This window comes from Aphelocoma coerulescens, chromosome 3, assembly GCF_041296385.1.
Source record: "Aphelocoma coerulescens isolate FSJ_1873_10779 chromosome 3, UR_Acoe_1.0, whole genome shotgun sequence".
Lineage (NCBI taxonomy): Eukaryota > Metazoa > Chordata > Aves > Passeriformes > Corvidae > Aphelocoma > Aphelocoma coerulescens.
This window is the reverse complement of record NC_091016.1, coordinates 82739701-82766988: the sequence shown is the minus strand read 5'-3', so window position 1 is coordinate 82766988 and position 27288 is coordinate 82739701. Positions and strand designations below refer to the sequence as shown.

Below are 27288 nucleotides of genomic sequence, written 5' to 3'. Positions count from 1 at the left end.
ATTCTATAACAATTTGTTCTGTAAAGCTACAGTTCACTGGGATGAAATTTTTAAAAGGAAGTACACTTTGAAAATATTCATACATAAAGCTGCATATATTATGTACATCCAAATAATAGCCCTGAAATGCTCATAAATGTGTATGCAAACAGGTGTTCAGTCTTTAAGAGGTTTTTATTATATTTACTACTCTCTAAGGATAATTTGGTGGCTCGGTTTCCTATTTTTTTTCTTCTTAAGAATGTAAACCATCTTGAAAAAGCAGTCTCTCAGCAGATCTCTTGTGCCAGTTATGCACAAGAAAAAGAGACTGGAGTCTCAGCAAATACTTCCTTCTTTAGCAGCAGTGATTAGATAGTCTCTCAGTAAGTTTGCATCTTGAAAGATAATTCAACTTCATATTTTTTTCCCTAATGTTAATCCTTTAAGAATAAAAGCAGTCCACAACTGTCAGTTTTAGTGAGTTGGATTCGTTTGAGCAAGATAACAGTTCCCAGAGGAAGGCGAGCATGGGGTAGAGTACTTTACTATCTTGCTTTTCTTCTCAGGGAGCTTTCTTGACTTGGCCTAGCTGCTGCTGTTTATTTCCCTGAGGAACATCTGTGAGAGGAACTGCATTTGTCTCTGAAGTACAGAACTGCTTCCTGGTTTTATTTTTCCCACCTTTCATTTTTCAAACAAACATCTACGTTCCAAATTCTTTCAGTTGTGTTAATGCTATACCCTGCTTAATGGATTGTGGCAGAGAAAGCGACTTTCTCAGAATTTTAATACATAGCTATTTAGACAGCAGTAACTCATCCAAGGAGAATACAGTGATGACATTTTACCAGTATTTTAATCTATTAATTTCGTTCAGATTTTAACCAACTGAAATAATATTAAATGCTCTTTTTTTTTTTTTTTTAATTTGTAAAGCAAAAATAATTAACACCGCCTGCTTCTCAGATTTAAACTAAATGTATTTAAGCTTCATGGGATTTGAGAAAGAAATTACTGGCTTCATTCTAGAGGCAGTTTTTATCATTTTCAGAGAAAGATAGTGGAGAAAACCATTTTGTTATGGAGAGCTGCACATGGAAACACTGTCCAAGGTCTAAGCTAAGAATGTTGATGGAAAACATTTATAACTGGCTGCTCTACTTGGGAGCAGCCTCTCTTTTCAAGACTGCAACTAGAAGCAGGATAATTAATGGTATTATGTATCCCTTTAACGTTGCTTTAATTTCTCTTCTGCAATACTGAATCTTTTCTGACATTCGTTGATACAGAAAATTCTGTCCCTTTTACAGTGGCGTTAAAACAGAATGTGTCGCTTTCCCTTGTTTCTGATGTACTGGCATCTTATGAAATTATATTCTTTTTATAAAAGTAAGTAGTTCCACAATTATTACATGCCATGTTAAATAAGAATAATCATATATAACTGCTTTATTATTAGCTACAAATAAAATGTCATCTCTGGCAGTGGGGCTAGGAATGAAGAGGTTTTGAACTCTAGAATGCATGTAGATTTTAATTATTCTCTATTAGTATAGCTGCCAATTTATTTACTACAGATTGGTGGTTTTTTCCCTCTTTTTCCTGAAAAGGTGGAAGTGGCACAAATGAGATGACAAGCTATACATATAATTGAAATGAATCCATCTGATCTCTTCAACACCAGATACACAATTTTTTAGCTATTTATATTTTTACTTGAGTGTTTTTTTTAGTGGAAACTTCCTTTTTCTTAATAGGCCTGTTTCCTTATGCAGGAGTATCCCTAATACAGGTAGCTCTATACATAGACCAAGTAGCAATTCAACCTTGTTTTGGGTTCAAAGTAATATATTGTTACCTGATTGACATCACTTTTTAGACAGAAGTACTAATGCTATTCTAAGGGGAAAAGTGGACTTCTAAGAGTGCCATTTCCTGATTCCCAGGCTTTTGCTGGGGGCCCTGAGAGCAGTCATCTCACCGATTTACAATGTAGGGATTTACAGGGTTAACAGTTTTCTCTGAGAATGGGATGCAAGCATTCTCATGTAGAAGATGCATTATTCTCTTAAGGTATATAGACTAGACCTTTTTTCTTTAACTTCTGCTGTGAGCTTGTCTTTTACAAATTTTAAGACTGGTCTGAGTGACTTGCATTCTGTCTTGTTTGTTTCTACTATTTAACATAGGGGAAATGTGACACAGCACTCTAGGGCCTAAAACATTTTTATTTTGAGTGTTAATGATATCCATCAATACAACATCTTTATTTATTTACAAATATAATGTAAATTCATGATTTCCACTACTATTTTCAGTTCCCTGACTTCCATTCTCTGTCTTTGTGACTCTCTGTAACTTATAGCAGGCTTGTGACTGTGATATCCTTACTGCCTATTGATTTAAGGATTCTTTAATTGAAAGCTATTCAGCAAACATGCTTTTCAATTTACTGTTTTGCCCAACTACATTTAGATGCCAGAGGCTCATCTGCAGCAGTTGAAGGTTAAAAATTTAAAAGCTTAAAAGTAAAGCTGCATGTCATCTAGGTATACTAGAGTTATATGCAGGGTTTTCACCAAGGACTTGTCATACATCTTACATAGCTTGCAGGCTAAAAGTGTGTGTCTGTGCCTTTGTGTCTGCATGTGTAACCACGGGAAAGGAAAAGGCAAAAAAATCAATGGTCTCAAAATTAATTAAACTCAGGAAGACTTCCCCCTGCTGACAGGATATTTAGGATGAAAATAATTAAATGAGCTATGGTGGCCAATGCAGTATTGATTGCTCACCAAGAGAAGCTCCTTGAAGACTTAGATGAAGATTGATAACTGGTTTTTAACAGTTAGAGCCAAAGGCAACCATTCCCATCTTCAATTCTTTTGCTTTTGTACAGTCTGACAAATGGCTTTCAACCCAGCCTTATATTGACCACTATAAAAAGCTATTATCTACTATAAATAAATTGCATATACACATTGCTTCTCCATTCTTCATATCTGTAGAGATGAAAATGCTTTATTATTTTTCATTTCCTCATACTTCAAATGAGTAGCCACCATCCTTTCAGGGCAGAAAGTCTTTGTTTCAAATCAGAAGTTTGTTTTCTTTTTTTGAGTAAACAGGGTCAGGATTTGCACACTTGAATTAGAGATGGAGTGAAGATAAGACTAATATTTTCAGAACAATAACAAAAGAGAATAAACCTGAAGATGGCACCAGATTTTCTCAAGTGATCATTGGAATTTACTATGGCACAGCTACAATAACAAGAGAAAAGGCCCATTGGAGGCAGCCTCATAAAGCAAAGCTGTTGGTGCCAAAAACCTGACACTTCTTATTTCACACTCTTCTATTTCCAGCTACTTTGCTTCAGTCTCTTGCTAGTCCATTCCTTTGGACAAAGCCAATTAGCAGATGGAGCACATAAAGTACAGCCCTCAATCACATCTTTCAGTGAATTTTATTTTAAGAGAGCCTGGTTCATGCATTATGAGACCTTTTTATGATGTGCACCAGAGCACTGCTCTGTGGTGTCACACATCAGGAGAGTCACTTCAAAAGCTTGCTGCTGTTCAAAATTAAAATCTGTGGCAAGTATTTCACAGCAATGAAGCCTTCAAAACTTATTGTGAGAACAAATCTTAATGAGAGGGAAACGAGTGGGCAAGTGTTGTTTTTGTTTTGGTGACAGACTAAAGCAAAAATAGACATAGAGAAATCCATATAGAGAAAGGAAAGTAAATAGTATCGATTTAATACTTGTTTAAAATATCAAAACAAGCCTGTTAAAAGCATTTGTGTTTGAATCAAATTAATTTAGCTAAATGTTTATGGAAGCAGACCCTTACACATCAACTTCCTTGTGGAAGCACACTTGCAAGAGGAAAACTGTTCCACATCATTTAGAAAGTCAGCGGTTCTATGGAAAATATAATAAGAAGTTACGAGAATTGAGAAGTAATTAAAAAGTGCTTCCTATTTATGCTTTGGCAGCCTTGTACTACTAATGGCTCTGGTGTCAAATTTCACTGCTCCTGTGTCAGTGTTTTTGGTGAACTACAGCTCTGTGAGATTGAGATTCTTAAATTACTGCACTGTATGGATAGACTGGTTCTTAGATATTTTAATATAAAGAACTCATGCAGTCTTTGAGAAAGGTCTCATGCAGTAAGAGAAGTCTGCAGAAATAATTCTCTTACATTGCTTTCTTTCTGAAAAATTGGAAATAGTTGTACCTCCTTGAAACTCAAAGACTTTTTGTGATTTTTATAACTGGATAATTTTTTGTTACACTTTTCATTAAATATTAGATTAAGAATTGTGAAGAAATCAACCGCTAATAACTCTGAGACTTTGAAATATCTACCTTTTGAGCTTTAGATTACTCAGGCCTTCCCTAGAATATGTGATGAAATAGATAACTACATTAAAATTAAGAAACTACTGTCTTGCAGATATCATTTCTATGCTGCCTGCTGCCTCAAGCTATTCATGACCAGTCAGGAAAGGCTTTTCTAAACAACCATGACATTTACTGAACTCTGTGATATCTGGAATTTTTTTATCAAGGGCAGAAGTTAACATCTTAGATTAACAACTTCAGGAGAAACAATTTTCATTCTATGAATATGCATTGTTCTACTGTTCATGAAACTTTTTATAGGAAATAAGAGTTGAAGACAGTAAGATGATTAAATTTTTAACCTGAGTGGGTTTATTTCTGTATAGGATTCTTTGCAAAACAATCTGTTTCGATAAGACCATAACATCGGGCATCTGGGTGAAATGTGACCCTTTGTGATTTTAATTTTGTGACACTATATTTTGAGCTTGCTCCCTATCCAGGGGTCAAAAAAATATTATATTATTTCCTGTAAGTTTTCCATACCCGATCAATAATCTCTTCCATTTAGTTTTAGAGACAAGACTAATATATTGCTTTATCTGTCAAAGGCCATTTGGCTAGGAGAGTTGTTTTGTGAGTGTGAATGAGAAAACTAGAAATCCTTGTGACACTGAGGCTAAATACTTCTATATTTCCTCAGTTTTCTTTCTCTTCTTTCTTCTTTCTTACAGACTGTTTCAGACATGTACAATGTTCTGAAAAATAAGATGAATGGTATGAAAAATATGTTTTTAAATCTTGCTTAAGCATAGTTAAGAGGTATATGTAAGTTTCAGGAAAAATAAATTCTCACCAGATTAGTCAGACATGCAGAGAAATTCTTAAAACTTCTGCATAAGCTTGGGCACATTTTTATTTTTAAATGTAGATTTAGATGCAGTGAAGAAATTTGACTGTTACCCTGATGGATGAAATCCTGATGGAGTATTGAAAAAGCTGGAAGAATATTCAGTGTTTTTAGTTCCTATTTTTGGTTTAGTAATGATGAAAATTATATACTATGAGTTGGCTTTATGATAGAAATATCCCATTGAAAGTGGACTGTGCTTAGAGAGAGTTCCAAAATTTTCAGGATGGATCTCTGTGTGAGTTTGAATTCTGTATATTGTTGCAAATTTTATTGAACATACCAAGATTCAAATACATATTAAAAAAATCTGATCACCAGAAAAATTGTGGTTGGTTCTTATATTCACCAGAAGAGTGTCTATGTCTAACATGATAGCAATATCAGTTTGAGCTGCTCTGATTAATAAGCCTGTATTCCTTTTAGCACTGAATTTCTGCAAGTAAATTTTCAGTTTTGGAAATTTTGTATGCATAAAACCTACACATACAATTTTTCTTTATCTTCGTTTATTTGTAGCCTTATTTTTAATGTACTTTTAATGTTTTGAACTTGCTATGCAAGGATACCAAAGTACCTAAAATTTCCAATGAGCTTTCAGTGTCAAGGTACCTCTCTTCATTAGCCATTGAGGATCCCATTAAAAGTTACTCAGCTTTTCCTGAACCATCACAATTTGAAGCTGTTCTTAAATTTGGTAAATTTTTGTGAGCTAGTATATTAGAATAATATCCAATGAAAGCTGGTTTTATGAGGGCAGTTTTAGAAGATAGCCCAGAAAAGTAGTGTCACAAATCAGAAAGGAACTTTTCAATCAGTGAATAAATTGACTTACTGTAAGCAGATTTTAATCGAAACAAAATGTGTCTAATGCAAATATGTCAATGTATTTAATTCCGTGTCTACTCTGTGAAGCTGGAATCAGCAATTTATGAGAACCTGATTACTAGAACTAGCATCATAACACGATAAAAAGGGTTTTTTTTCTGAAATAAATATTAATTAATGGAGAACTTAATTGAAGTGAAAATGTAATTATACAGCGAAAGGCAGTTGATGGAGGCACAATGGAAAAGAAAAAAAGTAATATTGCAAGGTCAGTTTGATTTTCTGTAATATATCTAGACTATCTAGCATACAAGTTGATCAGAGATTTATGAAAAAAAAATCTAAAAAATAGATATGCTTCTCAAACAAAGCAGAACAAACCTAAAAAGCTCCAAACCTCAAAACAATCTCAAAGACAAAAAAATCCCCACATAAAATACCTACTTTTAAAATCTAAAAAATGATGGATTTTCTAAGTTGCAGGACAGCAGTGTGTCTTTTAATACCTTTTTCTTTAGATATTACTGACTTTAACGATGTTTTAGTTCAAAAGAAAAAAAAAAAATTATTTAGAACAGAGCCATAGGACATAAATTAATAAAAGAATTATAGAAGATTGACATAAAACAGAATTCTATTTTGAAATAAATACATACTGTTTCATGGATTAGTTATGTTTTATACCGCTTAACATTTTGTTTTCTTCTGCAAACATGAACTTTGTAGTGCTGTACATATAATCTGTAATCATCTTTTTTGCTGAAGATATTAAAGTCTGCATCATTAGTCCTTTCTGAGCAGAGAAATTTAAAACAAGAGAAAGACATTTATTATTAATGCTCATAACTCTTTTATCTACATTTCAAAATCATCAATATACATTTATTTTTGTCATTTTACCTGAAAAATTTGAATATGTGAAAACTCTGAAATCCACAAACATCGTACAATTTTTGCAGGATAGAAAAAGAGGCTACTTAGAGATTCACTCTTTAGAATGTGGGGTTTTTCCTCTATTTAGCATCAGATTTACATTTAATCTCTGGATTATACCAGCTTTATGCCTCTCATTTGCATTCCCAGGTGTACTTTCTTGTTGCATGCAGGTACAAAAGTATTCACTGTGTATGCTGAGTAGGATCTTTCTGTAATTACTTATGAATTGCTCATGCAGAAGGACTTTTCATGTGCTGTGATAAGTCTTGAATGCTGAGGCAATATGACAGTAGCAGTCAGGTCTTTTTTGTGGATGTGGTTGATGGAGTTGCAGTGATAACAATCATATTGATTTTTTGAACTTTAGAACAGATGAAAGGAAATAGACTACCAAAGACCAAATAATGACCCATTGTTCCTTGTAATTAGGTTTTTGCTATCTGTCCCTAAGGTGTATAAGAGTGTGATGAGGTATTTTATTGCAAAAAATATTATAGCATATACCATAATTTCTAAAGTCAGAAGGAAGGTTGAGAAAGTACTTCAAATATCTTTCACCTGGAAATATTAACTTTTTTTTTTTTAGGATATGTGTAAACCTATACATATATAAAACTGTAGAACTTAAATAAAAATATCATAACATCTTGTTAATTGTATAAGCACATTCTGCAAAGGGTTATGCTGTCAGTTGACTTTTGCTATTGCAAGAAATACAATGAAGATAATTTTATTCTTGGATTAGTAGAGTTTATGACATGATGAGACATCTACAGGATCCTGTGAAATCACAGAAAATAGAATATGTAAGAAATACATTTCAAAAAAATATAATTAGAAATATATTTTTTTGACTTTTTTCTGCCCCCATGCTGTTAGTACTTATTCCATTATTCCCGATAAGTGCAGATGATCATATAGGCTGAATGATTTATATTGAGAGCTTTTTCCTCTTTCTGTGATTGGAAAGAAACAAACTACCCTGAACACTTGTACAAAGTAATGACACATAACTTGTCAAATAAGTGGTTGATTTTAAAATAAGTGAGAATGAGAAGTTGATGAGAAGTCCAGGAAATCAGGCACAACTTAACCTTCTGTCAGAATAGGAAACCATGCTAGTGGGTAGAGAGACTGGCTTTGAAACCAGACTGTCATGCAATCAAAGTCAGACACTGAAGCCTCCAAAGATGCATTTCTAAATATTCTCAATTTCTTCCTACTATTGAGAAATACATTCAGTGCAGGTAGCTCCGTGTGAGAGCTGCAGGTTGAGCTCTGGCTGGCCAGGAGTCCTAGGCAAGAGGCCTGGAACTGCCAGTCCTTTGCATAACAAAGGACACGGGGACCTGTGGCCTGGCCAGGTGACTGGACGCTGGTGTGGCTGTAATTGAGGAGGACATAAAAGCCACACTAGTCATAATCCATAGCCGAGAAAGGTAGAAAAATTTTTTATTTTCTCTACTGCTATTCTTATACATCTTCACAATGGCTGTGGCCTAATTTAAGATTGGCTGCTTAGCAAACAATGACAAGGCTGTCTAACAAACAATGACCATTAGGCAGCAAACAATCAACTATACAAGCAAAAGTATAGTTGCTACATCTTATCCACAAGTTCTTCCTTGTACACTCTCAATGTCCCATAACAAGAGCATCCTCCCCTCGTGTCCAGAACATCTTCTCTTATTAATTATCTTCTTGGCCTTCTCTGTGGGTTTTACTAAAGCTGCAAAATTTCACCGTAATATTCTCACGGGTAAATTCTGACAAGTTTCAAGTCTAATTCTAAGGGATTGTTAGTCCAGCGGTCAATCTCCTCACGCTGGGAGACACAGCAGGAGCTGATGATCCCAAGACTTTCCTGCATTTAGACTGTGAGGGCATATAAGCCCAGGGATTCCTTTGTCCTGGGTCCCTACTTGCAGGCACCAGCTTGAGCTGGTTTTTTTTTTATTTAATTATTACACCGTGATTAAATTATTTTAAGGATAAGGATGTCTGAGACTCTGCTGTGGGAAAGCTGGGGTTGAGCTATGGGAAAACCGGTCTGACTGTGTGAGTGGGGGGGGTGTGGCTGCAGAAGGACTTCTGTCCCAGCTCAGGTGGTGTGACTGTGACTGCTAGAGTGGCTCCTGGATGGTCGGACACGGAAGTTTCCTTAACACTACTTATACCATTAAATTAAATTTTCCTCTCATAATTAAGATTTAAGGTCTTGCTTAAGAATGACAAAGTGTCCTTTTCAGAAAAAAGTAATTCAAAATTTTCCTATTCACTTCAGGTTGTATTCTAAATCTTTAACATTTTATTTGCTAAAATGGAATTCAGATCTTCAATCAAAGGTCAAGCAGATGGGAGAAATACTGCGGCTGTTCTTATTTCAGGGAAACCTGTGTTTAAACTACTTGCTAAATAGATTTCCTGTGTCCATTTCTGACAAAATTTCAAGTTATCTGAAAGTTTCACCTGCAATAAGTTAAAATCAAACTGCAATAAGTGGCTATCCACCTAATTCATTTTCATATACTTTCAGGTCCTTAACACTGTAAATATTCTACCAAATAGCATTATTAAGAATGTTCTGAGAGATATAAAAGTTTCTACCACTTCAAAATTTTATACCAGTTAATACGTGTTTATTCTGTCAATAAAAGAATGCATATTCTTTCCTATATAATGACAATGTAATGACAAGAAGTGTGGCAACCATATCAGTATAATTTGCAGTGCTTTTCCTATTTCTTTTTTCTCTTGGCATTTTGTAAAAATTTGTCATTGCTTCATGTTCTACTTTGCTATTTTGCTTCGAATTGGAGATCAGACTAGGAGGCATTGAGGCAAAAGAGGAAATCCTTTATTTTCTTTCGTCTTTTTGTGTAAGAAAAAAATTACAATTTAAAATATAAATTTACCTCTCTAGTTCACTTTTTCTAGATTAAAAACAAATTTAAAGAATTTTTGTTAGTGTAAAGTCTTATTTGATAATATATGAGATAAACTATTTGCTTTGTTTGGATGTTAAAACAAGTACTTTGATGAGGGAGAAAATAATTTATATTTGTTTTGTATTTACTTAAAATTGCCTACACATCTCTGTAAACCAAACCCCTGTCAAAATTCACTAGACCACTAAATGTTAGAAAAAGAATTTAAGCAGCTATGTCTTATTTAAAATACTAGTGTGTTTTGAAAAATAAAGCTAACTGATTTTTAAAAAAGTTAGATGAACATTATTTATAGCTTACTGGTACTCGTATCTTATTCCCTATTGGAATGCATTTTTGAGGGTCAAAAAATATACCTGTACTCTTTTCTTAATTGCACCCCAGAGTGGAGTTAGGAATGTGTCAAGAAGTAAGAAAACATGAGCATTAGTAAGCATACAATGCAATTTAACAGTTCATAAAACAGTAAAATTTAATCCCAGGCTGAGAGATTTATTAAATCTCACTTAGCAAAATGGTTTTGTGGGATGTGTTAGCAAGTGAGAATTAAGTGAAATGATTTCAGGGGCAATAGACTTTATTAGCTGAGGAGGGGAGGAACTAGTTTTGCAAGCCATTTCTTCTTAATTTCATTCACTTGTTATAATTGCCTTGAGTGTGGGAGAGCTTTCTGTGAGTAGTAGTAGTGTGTTGGGTCTCTGTAATTTGTGTGCATAATGCTGCATTTGTCAGGCATCATCTAACGGAAATGTCTTTTGTTGATGGGCTTGTGCAGAAGTTCTTCTAATGGTTGTTAAAGATATTTCATTTTAATACAATTTAAGCCCCTATCTGTAATATAAAATGGCTCCTATTGGGTTTATAAGGGCTTTTTTGTTTGTTTTGTAATATTTTTATCCATGCTTGCTTTCTATGCTCTTTAGCACACCTGGGAAAGACAAAGAAAAATTACCTTCTTGTTCTGGACCTTCTTGAAAAATCTCTTTTTAGGGCAGATTTGAAAGTATAGTTTGGAGGTAGCTGATCAAGCATATGTAGTGACTTGAGTAGGGTAATGTTAGCACTATTGGCACCATGTTATATGAGACTTCGGGGGAAAATGTTCTTATGTTACTAGTTACTCTGTTTTGTGGGTTAAAATCACATTGACCTAACATAATTCAAGCTCTATCCGTTAAAATCAAGCCATAGTAGAATCTATAAAAAAGAAAATGCAGAGTTTTATAAGTAAATCTTAGCTTATTTTTATATGTAACCTATCATTGTTTCTGTAGTTTATATCCAGTAATTTTTAAAGTCAAGTTTTAAATTTTTTATCAAACAGAACAAACTTTAAGGAAAGTAACAGTGCCAGTAATGACACTTCTCCTGAACTGTAGGTAGTCTTCACTTCTTGACTTGAAGTGTCATCAGACTTTTCTTACATCATTCTTTTTTAAGTTGTTCAAAAGAAAGGAAGCAGAGGCAGCTTCTATAAGAAAATCAGTCTTCAAAGGAAAATAGTGATAATAATAATAAAAAAAAAACCTAGAAAGAGGCCTACATCTGTTCACTGTACTCATAATGGAAATAACCTAAAATATAAGAGTAATATGGGGAAAAATGAAAGGCAAGTTGTAGAACAAAAAATGGAAGTGTTTTGTTTATTTATGAAATATGCCATTTATTAAAGGCCTTCTAACTAATAATTATGTATTGTGTGTTAAATTGTCACTAAATATAAAAGAGAAGAATAAGTAATTATCAAAGGAGGAGTACTGCTTAGCAGGCTAAGGAGATTATAGGACATTTGATAGTTTTGAAATGAGTAAGTATTCCACTGTAAATCCTTACTGTGCAGTGACGCCAAAATAATGTTCCTTTTCCCTAAAATAGTTATGCTGGGGAGGGAGAAGATTTGGTTAAAATGTCCTGTTCATTATACCTCCAGTATCTACTACTTGCTCAGGCTGTTAGATTAAAGTAAAACAGCTTCTGTTCTTACTCTTCAAATCATACTACATCATCTCTGTCCTTCATAAACCTGACTACGAACAAACTGGATATATAAAAAAGCCCAAATCCAACAACCTGACTTTGCATCCAGTGTTCTATCCAGGGCATTACTGCTGTGTAAGAAATAAAATACAATTTATTAAGGCCAATGGAAAATTCATTCCTTATTGAACATGCCCCGCCTTGTGTATTTACACTCCTTTTGCCAAATGGGAATGCAACATTCTCATTCTGTTCTAAACTCTTGGAAGACTTAAATAAATAGAATAATAAATACAAGCTTAGCAAGAAGAACTTGTTGCAGTATGAAACGGGCATGTTAACACTTAAACCAGTGACCACAGTCTGTCTGAATCATTTCAAATGATACTACGGTCTGAAATCCAGTCAGTAACAGATGTACATGATGAAATAAGTTTCACAATGGATTAAAGACTTGATATGAATTTCTTTTAATGTGTTCATACATTTTCAAGGACTTTGTTAATAAAAAGTGAAAGTGTTTCACTTCTATGCATTTATTGAATAATTTTATCATGGTCACCTAGGAAACAAATGCAGGTATACATTTGTGAGCATTTGCAGTTTCATTGCATTCTTGATGCAGCTAAGGAAGTCACACTTGAAAGAACTTAAGCATCATTTAAATTAATGCACAAAATTTTTCAGAATACATTAGTGACCATCAGACACTAAGCAAAACCCTATAAACAGTTTGACCTTTAAAATGTAGTTGGATTTATCTCACAAGCCTAAAGGTTGACTGACTAGATAGGAAGACAAAGATGATCTTGAGAAAAATGAGCTGCATATGAAAATTATAAGCTCTTCTACTTACTGTATTGCTATTATTCAGATAATATACAGGAAAAGATAACATAAGAACTAAAATGTAATGAAGTATATGCATACTTTACTAATCATCAGAATAAGCTTGGCTCATGCTATGCATTAAATGAACTGTACAATATCTTCCATTGAAATTTTTAATGATCCAATTCAGTTTAATACAAAACTAACTAGAGAATACTATGTATCAAGGTTAATTTTTTACTTTTAGTTTGCATAGGACATTTTATTCTAGAACGTTTAAAGAACTGTTCAGGCTTTTTAAAAGAATTTTAGCAACATATTTGTTTTTGCATGAAAATCTAGATATACTTAATTTTATGATGTGTTTGTAACTTGACATTAATGACTGTAGTAACTGGTAGATGCAGATTCAGGTTTATCCATCTGATAGGACAGGGCTTGTCAACTGAGTTATGGATATGACACTATTGCATTTTCTTCCTCATTTTCTTTGTCTTTGATGAGGAAATAGATTTTGACAACATGTTTTCAGAATCATAGAATCATAGAATGTTAAGGGGTTGGAATGAACCTTAAAGATTATCTGGTCCCAGCCCTGCCTGCCATGGACCAGGTTGCTCAGAGCTCCATTCAAATCGGCCTTGAACACTTCCAGCTACGGAAACATCCACAACATCTCTGAGGAAGCTGTTCCAGTGCCTCACCCTATATATCTACCAGAGCTTATCATGTGCCTTTGACATCTTTGGGTGTTTTTGTCATCCTACAGGTTTCCACCTCGGTGGCTTATAGAATTTGACAGAAAGCCATGTTGTTCTGCATCTGGCACAATGTCCATTTGATTCCTTCTGACAAATCTTAGCAGTTCTACTTCCAAATTTGCATCTAATTAATCAGTTGGTGCTGGTGTTGAAATTCTGATTGCTTCTTTGTGGGCTTTTTTTGCTAAAATCTCATAGCAATTTCAATTTTCCTTCATTGGTACAAGGACTGCAGTTTTAGAAGTAAAACTGATTTAAAAAACAGTTTGCATTTCTGAGCCAGATTTATGTGTTGTACTTATTGTGTAGTTTATTTAAAAAGCTGTTGTCTAGACTTCAACTACTGCCAAGTCTTGCTTCTAGAATATTAAACTTTGCATGACGCTTACTCAGCATGTCATTCCAACTTTTTGGTGTTTCACTGCCTCCTTGTTAAATATCAGCTTGCCTTAAAAGCATTTTAATGCCTTGAAGATAATGAACAATTTGGCAGCAAAAATATTTTCTGACTGATTTGGAGCCCCTGCATAAACTGCTTGGAGTCTGAGATCATTGAAACCTATTATACTGGCTATTTAAAAATTAGGATTTATTTCTGTTTGAATTTTGAAATCTCTCCCTGGGAGAGCCATTTAAATGTGAGCATATATTTTTCTCTTTAACAGTAGCTTATGGGCTATAATGGTAGAATATATTTTGCATTTTTATGTTTAGTTTTATTGTAAAGAGCCTTGGGATGCCTTTGCATGAAAGGCACTATATAAGCTCATTTTGTATTGCATTGTATTGTATTGTGACAAGTGCAATAATCTCCAGGTTTCCTATCCATTAAAGAACTAATTTCACAGCTCACTAATTATGTGAATGAGAAGGGGAAATAGGTCCTTTTTCTCTAAGGTATGCTGAGCAGATGGCATAGCACTGATTTCCACCAGCTGAATCTGAGGTCCTCTTGTGCTTTTGGTTCCGAGGCTTGCCTCTGTTTGTCAAAGAGAAGAGCAGAGAGATGTTACGTTCTTGTACAGCATGACAGTGTTTACAGAGAGGCTGTCTCTGTCCTGTGCTAATACAACATTACTTAGCACACACTACATCTAAGCCTATTTATTTAGGATGGGACATGAAAACTCTTAAAATTAATAGTGCATTTTGATGTAATTCTAATATACCTCTGATTTATTGAAGATACTGCTTAGTTCTGCCATAGGGATTTGAACTGATGCGCATTCAAAAGTTAATAATAAATCAATTGGGTACCATTGGGATGGTACCTTGTCTGTAATTTCAAAAAAACCCCCATTACTTCCTGAACCTGTACACTTTCCTTTATAGCTAAGGTTTTGTCAACTTGTTTCTTTTTTTCTTTCACATCACTCATGAAAATAACCAGCTTAAATCAACCATGCACACAGTGATTTATATAGCTCTCTAACGCACTGCTTTTTAAAGTAACATGAGTCATCAGATACCAGTGTACTCCCATGATCCTGAAAAGTAGCTATTTGAGTCCTTTTTACAGCATTAAGAAGAGAAAAGCTGAGAATGACTGAAGATCTTGACATAAGTCATATAGGACTTGGCAAAAAGGCTATATTTTACAGTGCTGCACAAGCAGTTGGACCGTTTTTCCCTTTAGCTTAATGAGCAGTGCTAATTTGTTGTTTCCTTCTCTCTCTGCTGGCCTGTCTCCTGTGTTTGCTTTGTGCTCATGGCGCTGCTGTTGTTCTCATTTCAGACGGATGCAGCACTAATGTATGATGCAGTTCATGTGGTGTCCGTGGCTGTCCAGCAGTTCCCACAGATGACGGTCAGTTCACTACAGTGCAACCGCCATAAACCATGGCGCTTTGGGACCCGCTTTATGAGTCTCATTAAGGAGGTGAGTCACTAATAAAGGATCCTGCTACCCTGCTTTCTCTTCTCCCAATTCCCATTTCCTTTTGCTTTCACTCTGCTTTGTTTCTTTTTGTTCAGTAGATGGTAATTTATCTTATGTATAAAGAGTTTAACAAGCAAGATGGCATTTTTATTTGAAAGTGGGTTTTCCTGAAGTATTACTTGGAACAAAAAAAATATGAAAGGGTGAAATAACTACATTTTAAGTAAAACTTATGTTTGTAGATAATTGGGTCTGTGTGGAGCATTTGTGGCATAAAAACCTAAACGCCTGAAACAACTGTAGACTGATTGCAAGAAGTTCAGTGACTAAATACTGGCATAAGTTCAAAGGGGCCAGGAATAAATTCTACTTCCTGGTTTAAATTATTTTTTCATTTTCTATGGTGAATTACTATACATCTCCTTGATTCTCCAAGATGCTCTTTAGATACTGATAGTGATAGTAAACCTAGGAGATTAAAGGTGCTAAAGGTGAACTATGTAGACTATTCAAGTCTCTCATACTGTAACTCCTAATGCAGTGTTTCTCAATCTAGATATGCAAAATATGATGATGAGGAGAATTGCAATGGAACGTATTTTGTTTTTCAATATTGTTTCCTTCTAGGATGATAATTTTATTTCCCACATTTCCTCTCTGCCTTTGTATTGTTTCAGAACTAGGGTAGATTTTCAGTTATAAAAAAATGAGGCTATTGCACTTTATGAAAAGTGAGGAATAAGCTCAGGAAGTCTGGCTCACTGACCTCAATTTTTGCTGTCTCAATGTGGTTTCAGGGGAATCAGCATCTTGCAAAAGTAAGACTTTATTTGAATGAAATTTCCTGAGAAAGAAACGAAGTCCAGCATTAATGAAACAGAGAAACTTGAGGGTTGGGGAGGGGGAGGTATGTAGGGAAGCAGAAGTGGAAATGCATGCATGAATAATAGAGGAATGAAAACAAAACAGCCTTTTATCTCATTCAGTAGAAGAGTCTCTTGCCTGGCATGGAAAGTTTAAAAAATGTCTATAAAGACTGAAGGAATGTTTGATTTCATTAAGAAAAATTAAATACAAAATATTTAAAAACAAAAATCAGCCACAAGGTAAATTATTTATGTGAAATGAATAATTAATGATCCTATTTTGGCAGGTGTAAAGTTTGTCTTTTTTGGGAATACAAAAAAGGAAGAGGTACTTATTTATAGAAATTGTTTTTTCTTTCTCCATAGGCCCACTGGGAAGGCCTCACAGGCAGAATAACTTTCAACAAAACCAATGGCTTAAGGACAGATTTTGATTTGGATGTCATCAGCCTCAAGGAAGAAGGTCTTGAAAAGGTGTGTAAGACATTTGTCTCCAAGGAGGTGCGAAACAAAACCAAACAAAACTTACTCCTTAAAAACATTTACAATAGTACTTCATGTGTTACGTAAAACAGAGTATCTGCTCTCAACTCAATATCTCTATAAATGGTAATAAAAAGTTAAGATTTGGTATCCTGACAGGTTTAGCTGTATTCTGACATCAGTGTTCCTTGTACAGAGGTGGAGTGAGAGTCCAAAGAATTGGGAAATGCTCTTTCCATGTAGCTTAATATTTTCTATATTTGAACTTAAGACCTTGGGAGGCATGTACCGATATTTGCCTGCCTATATTGCCCCATCATGATCTGAAATCAGATCATCTTCTCTCCAGCCACCTAACCATGAAGAGATTATTGCAGGAAGCTACAATGTCTCGTTGTTGTGATCAGCAGGCAAAGGTTTTGCAACTTGCCTTGTAGTTTGCATTTCGATCTGGTGTTCAGTGCTCTGTAAGAACTATGTTTTCCTTCATCTTCAGATAAAGTTCTATCAGCTGTTGTCCCAGGGTGATAATTGTGGGCACAAATAAAAACAGAAATTAAGGGAAGGGACCATACTTCAGAGTTGCATTTCCTTTCTTCTGTAAATCACTGAATGGAGAAGCTAGCATAAGCAACATATTTCTCCAAGACTTCTTCTCACAAGACTAGCTTTGGAATATTGGAATATTTCTCTTACTGGGAAGATTTGTAAAAGTTCAGAAACCATGAGCTTGTCTTGACACACTTACATAGGTAATAACATTTTTGTTGTCCAGTGGAAAACCTGTGATTCAAGAACTAAACTATATTTTAAAATGCTCAGCAAAACACTGACAGTGGATTTCTCCTATGAAGTTTCCCATGAATTGAGCTCTGGAAACCTAAGGGGGAAAAGAGTATATAGTGGTGATTAGACTTGAAAAGCAAATTAATATTGTGGACAAATAGAATAGGTACAGTGCAACCTGTCTTCCTTACTGGAAACAGAAATGGAAGAATTGATGTCATAGTAACAGCTAAATAAGTCAGCAGTAGCTGAAGAGTCTGAATGTGACTACTGCTGAAAATGAGGAAAGGAAATCTTTGTAATTTAAGATGGCTTTAAGAACATTAGGTGGGATTTGGGAACCACAAAACAGCATGAGATTTCTGGAAAATAAAATTGACATTGTCTCCATTGACAATATACTAGGAGATATCTACATCAGTGAAAATACAGAGATAAAACAAGAAAGGTCTACAGAGAAATATGGAAGACAATAAAATTCAACAGGAAATACAGTAGTACTCTAGAACACATAATAGAAAAAAGGAACTTGGGAAACAGTTATATTGAAAGTTAAGTAAGAGACAACAGAAATAGTTGTTGAAGCATATGGATATTTAAAAACAACCACCATGTGCTTGAGCTGTATATAAAGATTTTCATAGAAAAGGAAGATATTTTTGATACCTTCATGGTTTATTTTGGTCATAAGACAAATGGAAGTGATAATATTATTTTTCACCAAAAAGTGCAGTCAATCTTTGGAATGAGCAGTAAGAATCAGTTACTATATATGAGCAAAACCAGAGCAGTTTCTCTGGGGTGTAAGGAGATGAGATTAGGAAAAGGAAAATTCAAGTGTATGCACATTTTATTGAATTGCTTACTAAATATATGGAATGTGTGGTGTACTTTACTGAGAAAGATAAATCAGTGCCAATGGATAAATGTTTCTCTTTGAACAAAACTTCATTTTTCTGAAAGAATGCAAACCTTATTCATCTTGAATTCAGAGTGAATAATTAAATTCTGGAGCAGGACACTTCCTAGTAGAAAGAGTACATTTTAGCCAGCTCTTTTATTTAAAAGAACTGTCTCAAAGTTGGGTTTTTTTCCTCCAAGACCGAATTCTGTTAAAGCTGTGATGAATCACCCTTCTCTCAGTCCCCTACCTCCCTCCACATGTGCACTGCATCTCTCTATATCACACACTTTCTCTCCTGCTTCCTGCTACTCCTTCCTTTAGTTTCTTCCTTCCTCTCCCAGTCCTTAGTCTCTCCCTCCAGACCCTCCCTGCCTGTTTCCCTTTCCATCTAATCCTTCTGCCCTGTACTTACTAATCTTTCTCCATGCCCTTTCTCTCTATTTTCTTCTTCCTTCAGTAGCCTTTTCACATCTTTGTCCTTATCTTGTATGTTTTCAATGTTCTTTCCAAACCATCTTGTCAGACAGCTCTGTCTATGTTGTTAGAGTTCCTGAACAGTCTTTTTTTCCTTTTCTTCTGTACATCCAAATGGCATGAGAAAAGGTGGGGAGATGAGAATTCTGTGCACCATAATATGTATATCATGTTTCTGTACTGTAAGCTGTTATTATTTCTTCTAACCTCTTTCCAAATAAGGGGAAAATATTTGTTTTGTCAAGGACAACAGTTTAACTCAACAACTTTAGCTGTAATCAATGAGGAGAAAAATATTGATGGAAGGAAAAAAGAAAAATTATTGTGAAGAATTGCTAGAAGACATATTTTTTAACTTAGATTTTGTAAAAATATGTCCTAGACAAATTACCTGGTTAGTATAATGGGAAATGACCTAAATCATGTGTTATAAGTTCAATGACTGCTGAAGTCAGTGACAACAGAACAATTCCTCATTGATTTAAAAAAAATGCTATGTGTGATCTCAGATTTTACATAAAATACTTGTTCCTGAAACTCTTGAATGAGAGGTGATAATCAAGCATCAGTCAATAAGAAGTATGTGTTTCCAAATAAAAATTCATGTCGGCCAAAAATGATAGCTCCTTGTAAGATGAAAATGATAAAATTAAGAGCTGATTAGAGTGCTGCTTATGTAATATACCAAAAAATATTATTACAGTTGCTTTGGACAGACTGAAACTATTCATGATTAAGCACAGTGAAAATCCAAAACTGTGACACTCCAGCATAATAAATTATAATTTAAATTGCAGTCAATCAGTCTTTACACTGAGGCTGCATTGTGAGGAAAATTATTTTCTACTTCAAGGAGATAACAAACACCTGAATTTAATACCTCTTTTGAAATGAAAATTTATCACTGAAGAAGAATCACATATCCTGAATAAGAGATGTTACAACTGGCTTGAAGCCTTGCTCAGAAACCTTCACACAGGATGAACATAAATAACACAAATTAGTTGTAATTCATTGTCCAGCATATTAGAGTAAAATCTTGTTTTATTTTGTATCTTTAATAATGAGCTGGGAAAAAAAAAAAAAAAGCAAATAGCATAAAAACCAGGTTTTGTAAGAGAGAAAAAAAAAGAAGAAAGACAGTAAATCTGTGGGAACCAGAAATTGAGGTATTGTTATTAATGTTATATTTGGCAATGAAGGCATGAATATTAATATTACTGAAGAAAGCAAAATGAATTAAGCTATTTGAAAATGGGAAATACAGAAATATGAATAAACGATATTATTCCTAATGAAGTATAATTATTTCCTTGATGTAATCACCACTACTACTAACTACTTCACAAAAGTAAATGAAGAAGGTATAGATAGACAACTCTTTGAGAGTTGAGTCTGGCTCGGGTTTTGGTTGCTTAGTTAGTTGGTACCACTGCAGAAATGCAATGATCCTTCCTAATATAATGATTGTGGCACTTCACTGTGAGTCATATTCACAGTTTTGATTGACTCAGAGCAAAAATAATGTTAATTTCCTCAGGAGAACTTTGAAGAAAAATCAAAAAGAATAATAGTTGAAAGTATACTTATCTGCCCATGAAGATAAATCACTTTTCAAACATGCTGAAGTAAGAAAGCTACTGAATTTTTGTGACTAGCATCTCATGAGACTGAATCTCAGTAAAGTGCTCTAGAGCATTTGTAAACTCAGCAAATTTTAAGTTTTGTGAATGTACAATGCTTCTTTTCTGGGGGGAGGATGGTGAAATATTGTAATGGTTTTGACTAGGCCAGAGTTAAATTCCTTCATATAAGCTTGTATGGGTCTATGATTTGGATTTGAGCTGAAAACAGTGTTGATAACACAGGAATGTTTCAGCAGTTGCTAAGCAGCTCTTACACAGAGTCAAGGTCTCCTTAGCCTGCAGAGCTACGAAGTGATTCTGGGTGGGGATGTCTGGTTTTGAGGGACTGCAGTAACCTGATAGTTACCTGAAAGTTAAAGATTTGGAAGCTTGGGTGCAAGTTTTTAACCACTCACATGAAGTTGGGAAATTGTATTCCGTGTCCTTGAGGACCACCGCAATTACCATGTTACAGAATACTCTATGATATTCAGTGATGGGTGTAGCTCTTGGAATTGTTTCAACTTAAATAAGATGATTCTTGCCTAAGATAATTCTTTCTATCATTTTTTTTTGTCTCACTGTGGAGCACATGTTCATGGGTACACCTGGTTAGGATCCGGTACTTTGGATAATAAGTGTTAAAATGGCATGGTCGCTTCAGAATAGTTTAGCCATTTAGGGGAATTGGAAAGAAGAATAGGAGATTGAGGGCTTGACAATATAGTCACTTCCTGGGACTATATTTACAGTGTGAACATTCTCTGTAAAATGTATCTATAAATACCTGTTTCACTTTTTAGGAAAATTTTTAAGTTTTTTTAAAATAAATGTAATGCAATAAATTAAATTGTAGCTTGTTTGAATTTCAGTTATTACTATTTTGATGTGCTTTTTCTACATTTTTGGCATTTAAACTTTTCTAATAAAAAGACATTGGCAATTCTATTAAAGAAAATCTAGTTCAAAAAGCTACTTAAAAATTAGAATGCTGTGCCGAAACAAATAAAAAATAATTAACTTGCTTCACTATTTATGCAAATTTTTTATAAGAAGCAGCTTTGAAAAGACATTTGTGTGATTTGGGAGCTATACATAGCACTAACACATAAGAAGCTGTGGTGCAAATTGTTGAGTTTGAGCTCATCAATAAAGATAATCCAAAGAATGTCTAATTTTGAACCTCTGACTTTTGGTCCATTTCTTAGATTTCTGATTAACAAAAGTAGAAACAAAAGTACAATTAACCTAATTTAGAAAAATAATGCATCAATTTATCAAAACAGAAGTTTCTTTTTAAAGTAATGCTGTTGGTAGTTCTTATAAGTCTGCAGTAGATTAAGTCTGTAGTTAGATAAAATCCAAATTCCAACAGCTGATATTCTTTTGCTTGCGGCTGTGACTATGTTAAAAAGTAGGAGAGGAAGTATTTTAGTTAGCAATGTCTTACCTTTTGCCAATATAAATTTGAATTATGAGCATGAACTTGAACAAAGCATATGATTCAATGAATTTAGGATTTGAAACAGATTATATAAATTGATGGTGTTTCCTTAGAAATTTTTGTGCTACTTTTGTACCTGAAGTTATATCCCATAGAGGAGATTAGTTCAGCTCCAATTATGCAGCAACAGGTTCAAATTCTGTTGTCATTCCTTGTTACTCTACTCTAGTTTGGTCTTTGAAATAAAGCAAACACTCTGATTGTCATAATTAACAGAACACTGCAATTAAATGTTAGCAACCCTTTTAAAATTTCTTAATTGTGGCCAAGCTGCAAGGCTGAACATTTTGTGTTTTCTGAAAGCTTTTCAATTCACCAAATCAAGTGGTATTAAAACAGTAAATGAGAGAGAGCTTTTTGGTAGCAAGGCTTGATTTTAATACTTTGAAATGATGTGTTAGATGTTATTTTCCAATTGTATTTCTAAGACACACATATTCTTTCTTTCTTTCACGATTCTTTGATCTGTTTATGAGTTACTGAATGGTCAAGTTTAAAAGAGTGACTTCTTGGAACAGTGTTAAGCAAGGAAGACAGACAAAATATTGATTCCTGTGGAACAGAAAGTTGTAGAAAAAGAGAACAAATTTGTCTTTTCTCTATTACAGCATCCACTGATTCATGCTCTGCTGTAGTCTCACTTTTAGAAATGGAACTCTTTTTATCCACACCACACTGCATCCAAACTTACTTTACAGCCCCGTGGCAACAAATCACTTAAAAGTATACAAAGAGTCTCTCAGGACTCAGGTGAAAAAATTATTTTAAAAATTTTGTGTGTTTATATACATTCATATATATTTGCAATGAATCCTTACAGACATTTTTAATTTTTGTCTAGGTTTAATTTTAAAACATCTTTACCTGGTATTATAGCTATTGTTTAGTAATTGAAATTATTTTAAAAATCCCATCTAAAAACAAAATAAGACATATTTGTAGGGGTTTTTTTAGGCAATGGAGTAAAACAAACATTCTGATTTCTAAAATGGATAGTTATATTTACTGCTTGACCATTTTAATTGTATAGTGATGAAAATGCAGATAAATTACAGATAAGCCTCATTACCTACTAGTTAGTACTTAAGTCTGCCCTTGACCTGAACCTTAAAGCATAACTTTGGATGTTCTTACTTAGATAAAAATCCTATAGACTTTATTTCAAAGTATAAAATGTCAAAATACTCATGTGTTGAAGATTTATCTGTAAATGAATTATTGCACTTAGCCTGTTTCTGTCTTCTCCATTACTTTTTCCCAAATACATATTTTGTCCTGCTGTTCTCTTGGATCACAGAAAAGGGTAAATCCTTTTGTAGAGACAATGCTCTCTACTCTGTAAATGAATTTCTGCCTGTCAAGTTATCTTCAGATTTGTTTTATCTCGAGAAATGGAAAATTAAGAGTAGCTTTAGATATTTTTTATGTCATTTTTACACTTAATGTCACACTTCACAAAACAATAATTTGAGGTATTGGTAATCATATTTTAAATAAGCAGACTTTAAATGTAATGATAGAGAAAAATGGAACAAAATTTAATACTACCTATTAGCAATCAAATCTTTTTCCCTGTAGCAATCTGCTTTTCCTTACAGTATTCTTTTCTACATGCTGAAATGTAACTAATGGGCAATTTACACAGTAATTTACTGTTTTATAGGTTGGAACTTGGGATCCGTTGAGCGGCCTTAACATGACAGAGAATCAGAAAGGAAAACCAGCAAACATCACAGATTCCCTGTCCAATCGCTCTTTAATTGTTACTACCATCTTGGTAAGCAATTATATTTGCTTTTCCAGAAATACAGTTGTGCAGAAAAACTGATAGAGTGTGATACACTAATTGCAATAGTAATGAACAATCTGCAGTGCGTGTTACCATTACTTTGAATTTACTGTGTCATGAATGAACTCCAGTTGCTAAGCTACTCAGGGGTGTTTACTCTTACCTTAATTGTAAGCAAGCTGTCCCAATTTTAGAGTTATGTTAATTGATTAGTAATTTAAATTTTCTTACTATTGAATAAAATGTCTTCTTTTTTAAAAAGTTACTTACTGCTGCACCATATGAGAGGACAAAAGATAGTGGTTTAAAAAAGTGTTATGTCTGTTAGCCTGATGATTTTAGCCAGCAAAAAGTTATTGCTTCTTTTTGCTATTCTAACACCTCAAAGAAAAGTACAAAGTACTTAATATTCATTTAGCATTATTATTACTCAATTATGGAGATGAAATTTTTAGTCGTACAGATATTTAATTGATCTGTCCTTTGAACTAGACCAGAAGAAACAATTTGAGTAACTTCTTTTTTATTTTCATTTTTGGCAAATTTACAGCAGTGAATCAGGTATTTTTTACTTATAATTAAATACATTTATTTATGTAAAAATTAGTGTTCATTTATTTCCTCACAATAATTTTGAAACAGTAATTTTAATTTCAATACAAATGAAAAAGCTTCTAGAAGTCTGTCTGCTGTGTTTGTCTGCTGTCACCATTATGATGAATTTGCAGATATCAAAAAAGAATCCACTCCCCAGCAGTTGTATACTTTATTAAGAAGCTTTTACCTATCGACACATATTTTGACGTTTCAAGCTAGAATGAATCTTTACAAGTATATAGACACAAATGTCAGTGTGCTTTCAACCTTTCATGTAACATAAGTCATATAATTTCACCCAGTGGGTAATTTTTCATTGCTGTTTACAAATGATAAAAAATCCTTTAAAATCTTTTGTTTCACTTATTCTACTAATTGAAAAATACATACCAGATATATAAATTGGAACATGGATGACTCATTTTCAGATGTAAGTTCTTATGCTAAGACCAGCACAGTTTTGCCACAACTTTCTCTTGTACAATTAGTTATAGTAGTGGCACTCTATAGTTATAATTTGGTTTATAAATTTATAATCCCTTGTTTCTTTTTTGTTAATGAAATGTAAATGAATGTCTTATAGTCTCTTATAGTGAAAGCATATCTTCTGTCAATTTTCTTCCCACCCACTTTCACAAGTTTCCTATATGTAAAACTACTGCATCATAAGTAAATTTTCTTAGTAATTCCAGCTGACTTCCCATGCTCTCTAAACTGTGGTTGCTTTCGACCCAAATATCCTACCTAGGATTTTTTTGATGCTTTTCACTGATATATAACTTTTATTCATGTGACTATAATTGTTGCTAGAATCACTGCTTTACAGAATATAGTCCTGTCTCTGTGTGACCTGTTCTCTTCATTACTCAGTGATGAACCAGCCTTTGTATCTGTACTCTTCCATAGCCATCACTGTATGCTTGATTCCAGATCAGTGATAACAATACTGGGACAAGGATCAATCCCTGCAAGATTACATAAGAAACACTCAATAACTTAGGGTGTTTCAAGTCTGTTTGTATTTTAACATCTGTTAGTTGATGAGGTTTGAGTTAATATACTCTAAATATCGTATTGCTTTTATATAGTGATATTAGTATTATTTTGGTTGAAATAATTAGCTCAAGAAATGGCAAATTGCACAACTGTAAATAGCACTGCTGCCAATGAACTCTGATTTTAATTTGGCAAAACTCACAAAAGAAGACTCCTGAGATTTAAGAGAAAAGCTGCTTTCTGTAATCAAGGATACCCTTTCTTTTAAGACTTAACTTCTTATAATTCTTTTATAAGTATTCATCCTCTTTGCAGGTATTTAAATAATGCAATAAATAAAATAAATATGAAGACTTTAAATTGGTGCAATAAGTTGCTCACTTGCTTTTTTTACTTCAATTACTGTTTAGTAAAAGTTTTGGTATTTGCAGTTATTCTTTTGAGCTCTGAAGAATGGTACTCAGAAGAAGTGGTACAAATTGTAAGAGCTGTACTCAGAATAACAAAAAGGACCCAAACCGTTTTTGGTGCATAAGCACATATACTAGCTTAATTTGGTAGTTCTATCTTTTTTTGTGCTTAAAAAATACATTTATGTCGGACAGAAAGCATATTACTGAATATTCATTTTGTGGCAATGCAAGGGAGCAATATAAAATTCTAAAGCTCCTAGAAACATACCTTCTTCATCATCAGCTTCCTTTTCTCTGCTTTTTTGAGTCTATAAAATCTTGCTTGAAACAAAAAGAAAAGGCAGTTTTGTCATTTAAGCTGTTCATACGGTTTTTCTATTCTGGATTTTTCACTTTAAGAATTCCCTACAATAGTCTATAGTATGCTGCCAGCTGTGGAGCCTTAATCATTTTTCTCTTGTAGTTTGCTTTAATGCTCACTTTTGATTTAAACATCCCAGTCTTTATTTTTAATTCTGTTTCTGAAATTCGGAACAATACTTTTTCCTCCTATATTTTGCAGTCATTAAGATCTTTACAGCTGTGAGTAAGTATACCCTGCATTTTCAGTGACTGAGTCCCAAAAAGAAGAAAATAGATTGATGGGAAAAATAATAAAAAATAAACTGGGAATCATAAATTCATCTACTGCAAGTAAGGACTGAGCTATGTGCTCCTTTTGGTCTTGAATGTTTCATAATGCATTTTACAGATAGCTAGCTGAAAGATTATTCCTTGGTTTCTCAACAATTCAGTGCTCTATTCTGGAAAGGGGCAGGGGTTCTCAGGACTTTATCCTGTTTCAGAAATCTACATACATGTAGTTCTTGTGAAGAAACATGTCTGGTTTCCAAGTTCTGGTCCCTTAACAGCCCCAAACACCAGCTGAACATCTCCACTAGAGAGATAGTCAGGTTTTTTTAGGGGAGGGGGGAAATTTGAGAAATAATAATAAGTATGCTGTTTTTATCTTTTATAACCATAGCTTTGGGTATATCAATTTTTTTGATACTACTGCTTTATTTTATTTTAGAACCAAAACTAAAATAAACTTCAGAATTTCTTTTTCATTTAAAAGTCTACTTTCTGAATATCTACATTTAGAAAAACCAAACCAAACAAAAACCCTACAGAAAACAAATTTTCGACCTCATTAATAAGGGTTTCTTATCATTTGATTCTCCTAAATTGACTCCTTCCAGAACTCTGATACATTTCTTTTCTTTAGACTTTAGACTTTAGATGTAGGTATCTAAATATTTTTTTCTTTTATATATTCTACTTCCAATTTGAAAGATTTTTAACTTTGGAATTCAATTTCCATGTTTATAAAGGTATGTGCATGGTGCTTAGTTTTTTTATGCTGATTGCATACCAGCCTGTACATATTATCATACTGGCTCCTTTGCCCTGTT

At 33.8% G+C, this 27288-nt stretch overlaps 1 protein-coding gene across 1 annotated transcript in view; it reads left to right on the top strand.

The window, feature by feature from the left end:
- Positions 1–27288, top strand: part of GRIK2 (glutamate ionotropic receptor kainate type subunit 2) — a 357596-nt gene that overhangs the window by 172140 nt on the left and 158168 nt on the right. The window contains exons 7-9 of the mRNA XM_069008590.1: positions 15254–15397; positions 16630–16737; positions 23703–23816. Coding sequence (XP_068864691.1) covers positions 15254–15397; positions 16630–16737; positions 23703–23816 — 366 coding nt within the window. The remainder of the gene's footprint in view (positions 1–15253; positions 15398–16629; positions 16738–23702; positions 23817–27288) is intronic.